At 41.8% G+C, this 16,950-nt stretch overlaps 1 protein-coding gene across 1 annotated transcript in view; it reads left to right on the forward strand.

Annotated features, from left to right (window-relative positions):
• Positions 1-16,950, forward strand: part of Sntg2 (syntrophin gamma 2) — a 215,740-nt gene that overhangs the window by 161,493 nt on the left and 37,297 nt on the right. The window contains exon 14 of the mRNA XM_052184744.1: positions 925-1,131. Within this exon, the coding sequence (XP_052040704.1) occupies positions 925-1,131 (207 nt within the window). The remainder of the gene's footprint in view (positions 1-924; positions 1,132-16,950) is intronic.

Consider the following 16,950-nt stretch of genomic DNA (forward strand, 5'->3'; position numbering starts at 1 on the left):
CGTGGGCTCCATTTATACCTGTGGTTCAGTTTTCTTCTTTAAGTGCCATCATCCTTGTTCTTCCCTCTAGTTAAGGTTTATTCATTCAGCTGTGAACTCACTGCCTACAATTTTTGGCTAAAAGGGAGAAAGAACAAAAGTGCACTTTTGACTCTGCAGTAGAGAGATTTTACTGGATAACAATTCCCCTCAAAACTCAGCAGTTTTAACAACCCCACCATTCTGCAGCCCTGGCCTGAACTTCTTAGAATCACCAAGCCCAGCCCCTCTGAAGAGCCAGTGTAGGCAAAAACTTCCCCCATATGCTTTTCTCAGTTTGCTAGGTTTATCCTAACAAGAGTCTCACAGGTTTTTATCTTTAAAATAACAATTAAGAAGTAGTTATTTGAGTTTTTTGAGGAAAGGCTTGCCTCCAATGATCAGAGCCTGGGCATAGCTTATGTACAATATTTTTGTGGGTTACCTCTATATCTGTATTGGGGCGGGGACAGACTGTTCCAGAAGCATCCTTTAGTAGTCCCTGTTGCCTGCTTCCATAGCCCTCATCTGGAAGTAGGGACACCTGGTGACATCCAGATCCCTGTAGCTAACCTTGGCATGAAGAATTCCAATGGGGGTATATCCTAAACAAGCACATCAGAGACACATTCCAAGAATATGATTGCCTGTTATTTGGTGTGGGCAGCCGGGGGAGTCTGTGATGGCTCTTCAAGCTATATCCAGTGCCTTCCTCCCTATTTTATTGCTTTCACTATTGTTCTAAAAACATTTCTAAAGTGCTTTCCCCATTTGGTGGTTATGAGGAAGAGGCTACCTCTATCACACCAGGCAAATGCAACCCTATTCCCAAAGGGTGGGCTGGGTTCTGTAGTCTGGGCTCATTCCTCCAGTCCTGACCCATTTCCAATCCATATTGTTTTTCAGTTCTGGCTTTCAGATAACTACTGGCTGCAGGCAAACCTGTATCTTGGTCTCCAAGATTTTGATTGTGAAGACCCAAGGTCATACTGCTTCAGCATCCTAGCCAGCCATGGGAAGAGCCACATCTTCAGTGTAGAGCTGGGTCATGAGCTGGCTGTGTGGGAAAAGGCATTCCAAAGAGCAACTTTCATGGAAGTTCAGAGAACTGGGGTGAGTAGGTTGTGGGACTCCCACATCTTTCATTATCAGCTTTTGGGCAATATCTGACACCTAGGGGGTGGAGTATAAATAAAGATTTATTTCAGGAAAGAGATCTGTGAGAGGTGAGTGGTTTTCATCTAAGTCACCATGGCAGAGCAGTGCCTTCATTAATAAGGAAAGCTCCCTGTCACAGGCTCTTGCATCTAGGTTCATATCTACATTCATATTTAGTGTTAGGAAAGGGCTGAATCCCCTTCTACTGCAGGACTCACCTGCTGCCGTGGGAGGAGTTTGCACACTGCAAACAGTAGGCTTGGAGACAGCTATAACCTGCTCTGTATCACCTGGATGTGCAATATTTTAAGGCACTTAATGGCCTTTCCTCTTAGATTTAATGGCCCAAAGGAGAAAGTGATACAGCAATGTGTCTGAATTGCTTCTCTGTTCTTGAAGACAGCAAATAAATCATCCATGAATTTAAATGTGTGTCCACTGAGCAGATAAGGAAGGAGGCATTATGGGTCTCAGTTGTCGTAAATATGGGCCTCTTCATAGTCTGTGTCCTGCTAGAGAATGACAGAAAATAAATGAAGCAATGCATCAGACAAGGTCTGTCTCCTTGCCAAGGTTCTGGGTTCATGACTAGCCTGGTGATAATGCTGAGAGTGTGATCACAGAAACTAAAAGTGATTGCTTCATTTCTGACATGAAAAGATGTCTGTGTATTTACCTGTCATGTGGCTGCCAACATGCATATGGGCTCTGGGATGGGCTGAGTCATTACTGAACCCTGATTAGCCCTGATAATTCATTACATGTCTCTTAGACCACTAAATGCCCTAACATCCAGACATCCACAGAAACCAAGATCCTCCCCTAAACTGGCCACCATTCATGTTATGGGGCAATTAGCTCCTGTTCCTCATTAGTCTCTTAGAGTTGAGACACCAACCTGGTGTCTCACTTTTAATAGAATATGACATTGGGGGGAAAGTTCACAACATTGACTCTCCTTCCTCAAGCACTTACTAGATGTGATAAATTGTAGCTACCTAGAAATCATCTATATAGATAGCCCATGCCATCAGAAGGCAGCTTTGAGATGCCCTTTGTAGGGAGGATACTCTGGGGATGCTTTGATCTGACAACAGTAGCACAGATTCTACTTTGGATACATATGGATGGGCAGTGCCCATCTGGCCACTGCTCTGCAGAGCTTCAGTCCAGGGACCTGGGACAGCATAGTCCGGTGAATACAGTCTCCTTGAGGACCAGTGACAGACAACCAGAAGACATGCTGAGATAAAGAGGAAGCTTAATCATAGAACTTGGTGTTGGAGGGAAGCTGGTGGGCACTGTGAGTTATTGGATCTGATAGATATTTTGCCATAGTGTTGTTTGAAAGGAGACCTCCTCACAAAGGACATTAAGTTCTTATGTTTGTTCAGAACTGTCATTTTCTAAAAGAGGGTAAAGGTAACTAAGGAACTGGAACCATCACATCCAGGACATCTATTCTCTAGAAGTTGACAGTGTTCAGACAAGGGAAGAGAGAGCGAGAGGAGGGGGGAGGGGGAAAAGGGGAGGGGAAGGGAAAGGGGGGGAGATGGGAGGGGAGGGGAGGGGAGGGGAGGGGAGAAGAGAAGAGAAGAGAAGAGAAGAGAAGAGAAGAGAAGAGAAGAGAAGAGAAGAGAAGAGAAGAGAAGAGAAGAGAAGAGAAGAGAGAGAAGAGAAGAGAAGAGAAGAAGGTTGGAAGAAAGGAGACAAATTCTGAAGAAAATATCATCAAGTACTGAGCTTATACAGGTCTTTCACAGTTTGTGAGGAGAGGAATGAAGACGGCCCAGAAACTCTGGAGAGTCTGAAGGCTCCATTTAAACTTAATACTCTGTTCTAGAAACCTAGGAAATGGTGCTGAAGGCATTTTCAACAATGCTCTACTCTGGAAGTGACTTACAGCCCCCAAATTCCTGTGGTCCCTCTGAGAAACAGGTAGACAGAAGGGTTGGATGCCTTTCTGATTTCCAGGAAAGCTCAACTGTAGACATCCTCTTCCCCTTTTAGTAACTTGTTCACAGTTGTTCTCCAAACTATAGCATGATTCCTGAAAATGATATGTTCTAACATTGACACATCACAGACTACTCTAGAAGTCCATACATTTATTCCAGGACTCCTGCATTGACACACCTTTTAAATGTGCAGAGAAGGCAACATTGATTTCCTTTCTGCTTCTTTGCACATAAAGACTATGGATTTTTCACAGCAACCTAGAAATTAAATTATAGTGGTGTAGCCTAAGAGTTCCTATGCTATATGCCCTGTTCTAATAAGACATACCGCCTCCCTAGAGACAGAATGAAATTATAGGAGGCACCTCATAAGTGGCATATTTCAGACACAGTGAGTACCAGTCTCCTTTGATGGTTAACAAAGCCACATTTATTTCAAGAATGTCCCATATCTGCTTCTTCTTGTTTCACAGGCTTTATGTATACTGCCTTGGATCTTGTGCCAACCCAAGTTTCACCATGCTAAGTCTGGGTGATGTGTGTTTGTTGTCATGTTGATATCATTCTTCCCTGTCGCAGCTGTGGGCTCCTTTTCCTGCATTAGGTAATTCATCACCTCTATAGAAAGACTTCTCAATGGTGCCTTTTGTGCCTCATGGACTCAGAGTACATTTCTGCAAATAAGATCCTCTATATCTTGCCCATGGAGAAAAGACATTGTGCAGAAAAGTCCTCAGATTCAGAACAGTAAGTGGAGGCTTCTCACTGACCAGTCTTCTCAACTTACATTGTCTAAATTGATATTGTTCTAAATAATATCCATGTTATAGATATCCAAAACCATTAAAGTCTCTTTGTCACTCAGAAACATCTAACCTTTTCTATGGGTTCCCTTTCTCCATGACTGCTTCCCAGATTCCCATGAAAATGCCAAGATTATAGTGGATAGCCTTCAAACTGCCTTACCATACATGCCAGAATATTTTTATTAAAATATATGTCTATTACATTGTATATATTATTATGAAATTTGAAATATTTTCAGGCATTTTCCCTGCATCAATTTCTCTAACATTTTGGGGTTTTTTTGTATAATAACACAGAGCCAGCAAGTGTACAATATCTGTCTGGTAGATTGCTCTTGGCTACAAGTAACAGGACTTGTTCTGCCAACAGCAGCAAGAAAACAAGGTGGCCCCAGTAGCTGCACTTTGCTAGGCTTCAGGCTTGGATGTATTTTCTGGGTAACTACCCAACCAATTGCCTCTCAGAAGCAAAACAGTTTCTTATGAATGTTTAGTAGACAAGGAAATATATATAAATATATAAAATTCAGGTCTCTTCAAACTGATTCTGCCAGCTTGAACCAGGAGCTCCTCAAACCACACAGCGATACAGGGAGCACCATCGCCTCTCCTCTAGCCTCCTAAAGGATCTCCACCACTAGCCTCCACTTTGGGGACAGGGATGATATTAGTTCCCCTGAAGCATAGTGACAGGGGGCTGGAAGCATCTTAGTTATAAGAGCCCTGTGGGAAAAGAGAACCTGGGTGTGGATGCCAAACAGACTGCCAGGCCACTGCAGACTTTCTGAAAGATAGGGGGCTCTAAATACAAGAGGAATTCCATACTGCCCAGAGATTTTTAAAGCACACGCCATCTCAGAACCAGTGGTAAAACAGTGCTGTCTTCATTTCTACATCTCCTGTGCCTTCAAGCTCTTTGGTTGTGTTCCAAGGCCCCCAGTGGTTATCAAAAACTTGGATGTATTAAAACCTACATTCAGTCTTTACTTGTGCATGTCTACCTATGCTAAGGTATAATTTATAGAGATAAGCAATAACATGGACACGAAGTAAGTATAGCAGTGACAGTTATGTGAAGGAGACCTATTTTTCCTATAATAGGTTCCTGTACTGTCTTCACCCCCTGCTATGATGCATGATGAAGTAAGAGGATGCAGTGCTCACCTGATGGAAGGAAAGGAGGTGTCAATATAGCCATTGTAGTATGTGCTGTAGGATCAGGCTGCTGTAAAACAACTGTACAAATAAGAGATGTGACAGTCAACAAGAAATGTCAGCAGGGTTGGGAGGATGGGAGGGTCATCCCCCATCTAAGTACTTAATGGAAAGGTAATACACACTGCATGGACATGGTGGACCAAGACTCACATCCTGTGTTGAACTGAGGGAGATGAAGCAGGACTTCACTACACCACCCAGAACAGAACATAATCCAAACACATGAATTCTTTCAAGTATTTCCTACTTAATGTTTTCCAACCACAGATTCTATAGCCAACACCTAAGGCTATGGGGGGAAAGTGGAAGGGAAGAAGGGAATTATTTTTAAATTGCATAGGAGCAACTTAAGAAGAGCAAATGAGTTAGAGAAACTCAAGGTAAATAGCCACTAAAAACAGTATTTCACTGAGTGACCAGTAACTATAGTGAGAAGGAAGCATGGTGTGGAGACTTGGACCTCAGAGGTTTGTCTGAAGAGTAGTGCTTACACCTAGCTACACGCCTTCATTCATGGTTGTGGAGACACCTATGTCAATGTACAGTCTCTGTATCAGAGCCATTGTGATGGAATTTGTTTTCTGCACGATCCCTGCCACCACCATCCCGCTCCAGCAGATGAAACAGTCTAATCTGCACATCTCCCTGCTGCAGAGTACCTCTCACCTCTGAATGAACAGAGGACAGCCGAGTCCTCTGTGATGCCTTTGCTGGGCAGTGAGCAGCCAGGTTCAGAGTGCAGGAAGATCAAGGCCTCAGTGGTGACATTTGATGCTCTGATAGCGTTATTCTTGTGCTTCACATCAAAGGCCCTCTGCTGCCCATGGGAACTGACTGCATGACATCTCCAGGAGTGAAACAGGATTTACTAGAAGAGCCTTTTCATATCTACCTGATCTCCAGTGCTTAACAAACTCTTCTTTGCACCAAGCTTGGGTTTTAAAGTATACTCAGAAGTATCACCACACCAGGGTGGATATGATTAGTGGGGCGTCATTTATATTATATGCACTTGGCCATGCTCAATGGTCCCATATAAAACAGAAAGGCAGGAAGTAGCCACACATGAAAGCTGTGTAGCCTTTGTGATTACTGTCATCCAAGGTCACATATTTTCCCTTTACTCAGAATCCTCTGCTGGTCCATCTGACTCCAACTGTGCAGATGAATGATTCTTCACAGACTGCTTGCACATAGGGAATCTGGAAAGATATGGAAACCAGCAATCTTCCTGGTATTTGGTCTTTTCCTTTTTTTTTTTTTTTTTTTTTTTTGTAAAACCTAGCCCTGTATAGTCAGGAGAGCATTCATAGAGCATTCATGGGCAGTCAAGAAATACGTGAGAACCCTAGTTTATCCTTCTGTAGATAGAACACAGGACAGGGTCCAACCATTGTGACAGTGAGAAGATGTGTGTCCTAATTCTAGAGTTATTTAAAAGCAGGGAAGGCTGATTTGGGGACAGTTATCACCAGTTCACTTGTCAGGAATTCTCAGAGGAGAATGTGGGGCCAATCAGTGACTGGAGGAGGAGGAGGAGGACTCTACCTATAAGGTTGAAGAAGGTGGAGTCTCAGTCTTAGAAAATTGAACTATGTCTCAGGCTTGTTGGGGTCTTCAATATGAACTACTACCTACCATAGCTCAGTGATGCCCTGCTCACCTAGACATTCATAAAAGTGCTAAAAACAACTGCATTTATAACAACTGAAATCATTATGTTCTAAAAAGTCTTTAATTTCTTTCTTTATTTCTTCCTTGACCAAGGTATCATTGACCAAGGTGTATATATATATATATATATATATATATATATATATATATATATATATATATATATATATATTAAATCTAATTGGTCCAAAGCTTCAATTAGTTTCATTGTGTCCCTGTTTAGTTTTTGTTTTCCTGATCGGTCCATTGAGGAAAGTGCAGTGTTGAAGTCACCCACAATTATTGTGTTAGGTGCAATATGTGCTTTGAGCTTTAATAAAGTTTCTTTTATGAATGAGGGTGCCCTTGCATTTGGAGCATAGATGTTCAGGATTGAGAGTTCTTCTTGTTGTATTTTTCCTTTGACCAGCAAGAAGTGTCCCTCAGAGTCTCTTTTGATGACTTTGGGTTGAAAGTCAATTTTATCTGATATTAAAATGGCTACTCCAGCTTGTTTCCTGAGACCATTTGCTTGTAAAATTGTCTTCCAGCCTTTTACTCTAAGGTAGTGTTTGTCTTTGACCCTGAGGTATGTTTCCTGTATGCAGCAAAATGTAGGGTCCTGTTTACGTATCCAGTCGGTTAGTCTATGTCTTTTTATTGGGGCATTGAGTCCATTGATGTTAAGGGATATTAAGGAATAGTGATTGTTACTTCCTGTCATTTTTGATGTTATTTTTTAAATTTGATTGGTTAACTTCTTTTGGGTTTGATGAAAGGTTACTATCTTGCTTTTTCCAGGGTGAAGATTCCCTCCTTGTATTGGTGTTTTCCTCCTATTATCCTTTGTAGGTCTGGGTTTGTGGATAGATATTGGGTAAACTTGGTTTTGTCATGGAATATCTTAGTTTCTCCATCTATGGTGATTGAGAGTTTTGCTGGATATAGTAGTTTTGGCTGGCATTTGTGTTCTCTTAGAGTCTGCATGAGATCTGCCCAGGATCTTCTAGCCTTCATAGTCTCGGGTGAAAAGTCTGCTGTGATTCTGATAGGTCTTCCTTCATATGTTACTTGGCCTTTTTCTCTTACTGCGTTTAATATTCTTTCTTTGTTTAGTACATTTGGTGTTTTGATTATTATGTGACGGAAGTATTTCTGTTCTGGTCCAGTCTGTTTGGAGTTCTGTAGGCTTCTTGTATATTCATGGGCATCTCTCTCTGAAGACACAAACATACCCAAATCTATGGGACACAATGAAAGTAGTGCCAAGAGAAAAACTCATAGCCCTGAGTGCCTCCAAAAAGAAAATGGAGAGAGCATACACTAACAGCTTAATGACACACCTGAAAGCCCTGGAACAAAAAGAAGCTATTTCACCCAGGAGGAGTAGAAGACAGGAAATCATCAAACTCAGGGCCGAAATCAATCAAGTAGAAACAAAGAGAACCATACAAAGAATCAACAAAACCAGGAGCTGGTTCTTTGAGAAAATCAACAAGATAGATAAACCCTTAGCCAGACTAACCAAAGGACACAGAGACAGTATCCAGATTAACAAACTTAGAAATGAAAAGGGAGATATATAACAACAGAAACTGAGGAAATTCAAAAAATCATTAGATACTACTACAAAAGCCTATACTCAACACAACTGGAGAATCTGGAGGAAATGGACAGTTTCCTAGATAGATATCCGACACCAAAACTAAATCAGGATCAAATAGATCAACTAAACAGGACCATAACACCTGAAGAAATAAAAAGGGTCATAGAAAGTCTCCCAACCAAAAAAAGCACGGGACCAGATGGCTTCAGTGCAGAGTTCTATCAGACCTTCATAGAAGACCTAACACCAATACTCTTCAAACTATTCCACAAAATAGAAACAGAAGGAACTCTACCCAACTTGTTCTAAGAAGCCACAATTACGCTGATACCAAAACCACACAAAGATCCAACAAAGAAAGAGAACTTCAGACCAATTTCTCTTATGAATATTGATGCAAAAATACTGAATAAAATTCTTGCCAACCGAATCCAAGAACACATCAAAACGATCATCCACCATGATCAAGTAGGCTTCATCCCAGGGATGCAGGGATGGTTCAATATAAGGAAATCCATCAATGCTATCCACTACATAAACAAACTCAAAGAAAAAAAAACATATGATCATCTCATTAGATGCAGAAAAAGCATTTGACAAAATCCAGCATCCTTTCATGCTAAAAGTATTGGAAAGAACAGGAATTCAAGGCCCATACCTAAACATCGTTAAAGCAATATACAGCAAACCTGTAGCCAACATCCAACTAAATAGAGAGAAACTTGAGGCAATCCCACTAAAATCAGGGACTAGACAAGGCTGTCCTCTCTCTCCATATCTTTTCAATATAGTACTTGAAGTTCTAGCTAGAGCAATTAGACAACATAAGGAGGTCAAGGGGATACAAATTGGAAAGGAAGAAGTCAAATTATCACTATTTGCAGATGACATGATAGTCTACTTAAGTGACCCGAAAACCTCCACCAGAGAACTCCTACAGCTGATAAACAACTTCAGCAAAGTGGCTGGTTATAAAATCAACTCAAGCAAATCAGTTGCCTTCCTATACTCAAAGGATAAGCAGGCTGAGAAAGAAGTTAGGGAAATGACACCCTTCACAATAGCCACAAACAATATAAAGTATCTTGGTGTGACTCTAACCAAACAAGTAAAAGATCTATATGACAAAAACTTCAGGTCTCTGAGAAGGAAATCGAAGAAGACCTCAGAAAATGGAAAAATCTGCCATGCTCGTGGATTGGCAGGATTAATATAGTTAAAATGGCCATCTTGCCAAAAGCGATCTACAGTTTCAATGCAATCCCCATCAAAATCCCAACTCAGTCCTTCACAGAATTAGAAAAGGCAATTCTCAAATTCGTCTGGAATAACAAGAAACCTAGGATAGCTAAAACTATTCTCAACAACAAAAGAAATTCTGGGGGAATCAGTATCCCTGCCTTCAAGGAATACTACAGAGCAATAGTGTTAAAAACTGCATGGTATTGGCACAGTGACAGACAAGTGGACCAATGGAATAGAATTGAAGATCCAGAAATGAATCCACACACCTATGGTCACTTGATCTTCGACAAAGGAGCCAAAAACATCCAGTGGAAAAAAGATAGCCTTTTCAACAAATGGTGCTGGATCAATTGGAGGTCAGCATGCAGAAGAATATGAATTGATCCATTCTTATCTCCATGTACTAAACTTCACTCCAAGTGGATCAAGGACCTCCATGTAAAACCAGACACACTGAAACTAATAGAAAAGAAACTGGGGAAGACCCTTGAGGACATGGGCACAGGGGAAAAGTTCCTGAACAGATCATCAATAGCTTATGCTTTAAGATCAAGAATTGACAAATGGGACCTCATAGAATTACAAAGTTTCTGTAAGGCAAAGGACACTGTTAAAAGGACAGAATGGCAACCATCAAATTGGGAAAGGATATTCACCAACCCCACATCTGATAGAGGGCTAATATCCAATATATACAAAGAACTCAAGAAGTTAGACCCCAGGGAACCAAATAACCCTATTAAAAAATGGGGTACAGATCTAAACAAAGAATTTTCACCTAAAGAAATTCAGATGGCCGAGAGGCACCTTAAGAAGTGCTCAACATCATTAGTCATTAGGGAAATGCAGAGCAAAACAACCCTGAGATTTCACCTTACACCAGTCAGAATGGCTAAGGTCGAAAACTCAGGAGACAGCAGGTGTTGGCGAGGATGTGGGGAAAAAGGAACACTCCTCCACTGCTGGTGGGGCTGTAAGATGGTACAACCACTTTGGAAATCAGTCTGGAGGTTCCTCAGAAAACTGGACATGATACTTCTGGAGGACCCTGCTATACCTCTCCTGGGCATATACCCAAAGGATTCCCCGGCATGCAATAAAGACACATGCTCCATTATGTTCATAGAAGCCTTATTTATAATAGCCAGAAGCTGGAAAGAACCCAGATGCCCCTCAAAGGAGGAATGGATACAGAAAATGTGGTATATTTCCACAATGGAATACTACTCAGCAATTAGAAACAATGAATTCACAAAATTTTTAGGCAAATGGTTTGATCTGGAAAATATCATCCTAAGTGAGGTAACCCAATCACAAAAGAATACACATGGAATGCAATCTCTGATAAGTGGATATTAATTAGCCCAGAAGCCCTGAATACCCAAGGCACAAATTGCATAACAAATAACTCCCATGAAGAAGTATGTAGAGGGTCCTGATTCTGGAAATGATTGATCTAGCATTGGGAGGGAATATAAGGACAGAGAAAAAGGAGGGAGGTGATTGGAGAAGGGATGGAGAGAAGAAGGTTTATGGGACATATGGAGAGGAGGGATCTGGGAAAGGGAAAATCATTTGGAATGTAAACAAAGAATATAGAAAATAAAAATATTTTTAAAAAATTTAAAAAAAATAAAAAATAAAAAATAAATAAAATATAAAAAAATATAACAACTGAAATCTGCAACAACTCCAAAACCATATTTATAAATTAAAATCGGTGTTCATGGATGGAAGGGGATTCATCTGTTGGATGACACGTGACAACAGAGACAACAGCTCCTTGTTCCTGTGGCCTCTGTGAGGATACCAGGAAAGGAGCTGGTGGTGCCTCTTGTGTTGGGTGCCACAGCATGCGTTTTGCAGGGAAGTTGCTGCAACTACACAATGGAGTCCTGGAAGAGGATGCCCCTCCCCTGAAGACATGAAGCAGGAGCTCAGCAAGAAGGCAAGCACTGGGAGATCTACTGAGGATACGTGACTGGCTCATTTTAAGATTTCCGGTTGGAATGAGACAGAGATAATGCTGGCATAGCTTCCCAGTTAGCAGAATCCTCTCCAACACCAAGGCACACCAAATCTACTGAATATCATTAAACCATTGGCATGCTTTTACGGGGCAAATGTCATCAGTTGATCCTCAAAGCTGTCTGAAAACTGGAGGACATTTATCTCGGTTCTAAACTAACCCAGAACCACATTGTTATGGATAAGTTTCCAAATGTCATATATATATATTCTCTAACACTTTACACACTGGGTAACTTCAATTAGGGTGAACCCACAGAATGACCGGAGTCGTATGGCAGGAATACATACTGGGCTTACTGGTGAGACCTGCCCACACCTAACCCTGACTGTCTTATCTTCTCTAGCCTTCATTTCTTGGATTATATAGATCCTCATTCATTCTTCTAGTATTAATTCTTTTTTTCCTTGCTTACACACTCTTCCTCCAAATTAGATGGCCACATCTTTTGTCACCAGAGAAAGCAAACATCACAGCCATCAGTGTTCTTCAGGAACAGGCAAATAAGCCCAAGTGAAAACCTGAGGATGGGTGATGTACAGGAATTAAAGTTTAGTGTGTGAGTTGTTCTGCCTCTGCTGGAGTCTTCACTGCTCTAGTTTCTTTATTTGCATTGTCTTAGGTACTGTGGTAAATCTTCGATTCTATCTGCCTGTTGGGTTCTCTGAGGAGCTACCCATAGTGTAGGACACCAGTGAGCAGCAGCTGACTGGGACCACTTCCTCCAGGAGGTATTCCTACCTTGTAGGAAAAAGGGACAGACAGGGGAGAGCTGGTTCTGACCACCACAGATAACATGAGGATAGACGGCAATGTCCTTTCTGCACATCGTAACTGCACATCTAAGAGAATGTGCTGTGGCGGTGCCTGGGGAAAGTGGACATTTGCTGACCTGACATTGTTGACTTGAGTTTGTGAGAGAATAGGAAAGCAAACCTGCCTTCCTTTTGCATATTGTTCCTAAAGCGATTACTATTTATCTCCTGAGTAATACCAGTAATTTAGCTAATAACATTTAAAATACACTTCACATTGGAATATGCAAAATGCAATTCCCTAAGTGCTTCCATTAATTTTTCCAAATAATTTTCAGAGAAATCTCAATCTTGGAGTTATTTCAAAAAACTGATGTTAGTAAGAGAATTCTAATACCGCATGACTACTACAAATATGTTTTATTGTTTATTCTTAAAGAAAAGAGCCAATGAGACACCGAATGGAATACCAAAGAGTGGCTGGGCTAGATTAATGCGATGATTAAAAGATCATCACCGCTTTGCGACCAAAAGCAATTAAGTTTTAGTTTATTTTAATTTCATGCACAAAGCAGAGTACCTCGGTTCTGGCTTGCTGAGCTGTTTACAGAAGTAGCTTATTAGCCGGGTTTTTATTTTAATTTAAAACCATCGATGTAATGCCCATTACTCTTAAAATGGTATTCTGTTCCTCTTTAGCATTCTCCAGTTGCTTCAAAGACCACAGAACAGACCCTAGGGTTGTCTCCTTCTTAAAAACCCATATAGATCAACATTGAATTGAGCCTTTCCTGTTGTAAACTTGCTTGAACATTCTCTGTGATAGACTCTTAACCAGTAAGGGAACATTGACTTCATATGGATGTCATGTGACACACATTCTTAACATTTTCCTTAAAATCTGTGCTGGCTACAGGGCTCAGGAAGCAAAGTACTGGTCTTGCAAGTCTGAGGGCCTGAGTTCAAATCCCCAACTCCATCTCAAGATAAAAAAAAGAGAGAACTATCTGCATAAAATCATCCTCCAGTCTCTACTTGTAAGCCTTTGCACATGCACTTTCACACACATGTCACAGATATATGCAAGTAACAATTTTTAACTTAAATGTAATTGAACTTTAGAATTCTATTAGAATTTCATCCCTGTTAGGTATATTTTAGTCTTATAGAACCCGTTGAACCTATATATTCACAATCCATAGCTATCTGCCACTGTTTGCCTGTAGAGGTATAGTCTATCATGATGTAAGAGGTATGTGGGAGGTCATGTTGACCACACCTTTAGCATTACCCACTCATTCTCTGGGTTTAATTCATAGCCTTCAGTGATATCATCAGATATTTCTGCTAATGGCTCCTGAAAGATGGGCCCAGGAGAGGTGAGCCCAGCTCCAGCTCCTCCTGCCAGGGTAGTGAGCACTGCAGGAGTACATATCCATGAAAACATTTAGCCGTGGCTTCCTCGCCTGATGTTTGCACATAGCAGTTAGACTTGAATTGTGTTTATGTTTGTCCAACACAAACACCTCCTAGGAAGCTATTTGGAAAAGGCAAATATGAAATGTAAAGTAGCAGAGATGGAGACAAGGATACGGTATATTTTCAGCCAACCTTGAGAGTAAAAGAAAATAATGGATTCACTAACAATCACAGGAACATGGAAATATCCTGACAGACTGGACAGGAGATCTTGAGATTATTGCCATAGGAGTTACCATGTGCATTGCTGCTTACCTGGTACTACGGTGTTCTCTCCCACAGCTCTGTGGGTTGCAGGTCTGGGATGGGTTAATAGAGCCACACCCAGCTACTGGCAGAAAAGGTTCACCCCATACCTCTATCCTGGTTCTGTTCTATCTGTAAAGCCAGAGATAGGTCTTTTCTGGGAGCAGGTTTCCCAGGCTCAGGAGGCTTAACTGATGACCCAGATTCTTTATATGAAGGTCTTTTTTTTTCTTATAGCTAAAAACCCCCTTCAGCTATTTAAGGAAATAGCCCAAAGTCCTAGTCATTACTAGATGGATATTTAGAGGCCATGATACTGCTGACCATGGCTTCAGCATCTTCTGAGGCTAGACTATCACTGAATATTGAGTTTCAGGCTTAAGTGAAGCTAGACAGTGTGTATATGTGGTGTGTGTGTGTGTTGTGTTTGTGTGATGTTTTTGGGTGTGCATGTGTGTGTATGCCGTACACAGCTCAAACCAAGTATATAGTAGCCAAGCTTGTCTCCTATTGCCAGGAAGCAGCTATTTCCAACATGGTTTTTTCTTGTGACTTTGTGGAAGAGCAAAGTTAGACATTTCAAGAAGACCTTGGCCCTTGAGCAAAGTTACTTTGTTAGAATATTGATTGATGTTGTGGTTGTGCTCACTCCTGTGGGAATGTGAACCTAAGGAAATCCATAACAGTTTTAACTATTCTAAAGCTCTGTGCCTGCGTGCTGATTTACTAATCTGTGGAAGTTCTTGTTGTTTTGAGGCATGAATTTTCTGTGCAAACTAAAGCTTAGCTGCCCCTCCCGTCTTTTGTCTGTTCCCAAGTGTGCATAGACAGCATGGAGAGCAAAAGACAGCAGAGACCCTTCTGGAGTGAGCTCGTCACTGACTCCACGGCATGCAATCTCTCTTCAGCTTTGCTAGCCTCCTCTTGGGCCTGCCTCATGACTGGGCACAGCCAGGAAGTGCCCAGACTCCTCATACTCCAACAAGAGTGTGAATACACCCTGAGCACTGTGGTTAGAACACCGTCCAGTTAAAGGTGCTGTAGCCTCTTGTCGCAGGCCTGGCGTCCATGAGACCTCATTACCTCTTCTCCCTGTGCTGCCTTAGCCCTTCGCTCCCCATCCCCTGACTGCGTCCCCCTCCCACTGTTGGCCCCATTCTATATGCACACAAAACTCATATCCTTTTCCCCAAATGTAGGAATGTGTAGTTTCTGGACAGAACCCTGTGCAGCTTCCTTGTGTTCTCCAAGATTACTGATCCCCCCACCTCTCCCTGGATGCCAGCCCAGCACTATCTGCCCCAGGAGCTTCTGTCTGTCCAGTCTCTGATCTGAATGAATCCTGAGGCTTCTTTTCCAAGCACCAGGTGACCTGATTCTCTTGACTCCATTGTCCTGCTTCCCAGTGCATCAGAATTGTGTTCATAACTAATATCATCTCACTGCCATTAAGACCAGCCTGGGAGTCAGATGTCATAAAATGAATTACTACATTTAAAGGGAATGAGAGGACCATCTGGGGAGGAAAGGCTGTAAATCAACTCCTTTCTGACCTCCTCTCTCCTGCAAGCCTTCACAGTGAGCACCGTAGCAATACTCTGTGAACAGCATGAAGCTGAGTTCAGGTATCCTTCAAGGACCCATTACAAGAATATGTCATTGTCATTTTCATGAGAAATCAAAGCCTGATAACAGGAATTTCTGAGAGACACTTCATCCAGAGAGGGCGAATCTGAGAACTTCAGAGTTCCTTCCAGATGCCAGGAATGGACAAAGGACATTTGATCAAGTAGGTTGATGTGGCAGTTGGACAAAATGCCTAGCAGGAATCAAACTGTGGAAAGGCAGGACAGGTTGTCACCAGCAGTCCGTAGGGAAATCGAGAAGCTCATTTGCCTTTTATGACTAACATACGACACTCACACATTTTCAAGGTTGGCAGGATGCTCTTAGCTGTGTGCTGGGGAATAGCCTAAAAGAGTGTGGGGGTCTACCAACTCAAGCATGCTCTCCAGGCCCTTACCCAACCCTGAGCACAGATCAGTCACTGAGAAGACACACTGGGCTGCCCTCATCCTCAAATATCTCATTAGAGTTCCTCTGCAGTTGGAAACCCCTACAAGACACAGTCAGACAAGGGGTGTGAGAAAATGTCATACTGGGAGCAGAGAAGTCAGTGACCAGTGACCTCTACAGCCTGAGGACACCGTGCCTGCTTCATCTTTTCACTGTGTTTGAAAATAAGTTGATTTCCCTTTTAGTGTCTTCCCTCTATTTACTAGTTACATAAAAGTCACCTCCTTCTAAGAGATAACAGGGTGTTTTCCGTAAGGCATGTTTTCCCATACAACAGACACTTACTGAATTATCACCTTGTGCTATGGGTTCTTCATGCCTCAGGGGTCACAATTCAGGTTGAAGTCAGACAATAGAGTGTGATCCCAAGCTAGCATCTGAGCTAGGAAATTGTCCTATGACCCTTGACTCTAAATGCGAACATGTAATCATTCTTGGGGTAGGTATTTAAATGTTTTCATCAAAGTGAGTGGTGTCACATATGGTCAAATCACACAAGCACAGATATGTTAGGGACTCTGATGCTGGCTGCCTTATCATGCATTCATCTATGAGAGTGTGGGATGACAGCACTGTGCCTAAAGGTTATTTAAGGACACCAGAAGGTGCCACAAGGACTTCTGAGTACACAGTACTCAGCACAGCGTGGTAGCTGCTATGAAATCAAACATGTTCTGAGTAATATCAGTCTGCATTTACACAG

Source organism: Apodemus sylvaticus, chromosome 6 (assembly GCF_947179515.1).
Source record: "Apodemus sylvaticus chromosome 6, mApoSyl1.1, whole genome shotgun sequence".
Classification (NCBI taxonomy): domain Eukaryota; kingdom Metazoa; phylum Chordata; class Mammalia; order Rodentia; family Muridae; genus Apodemus; species Apodemus sylvaticus.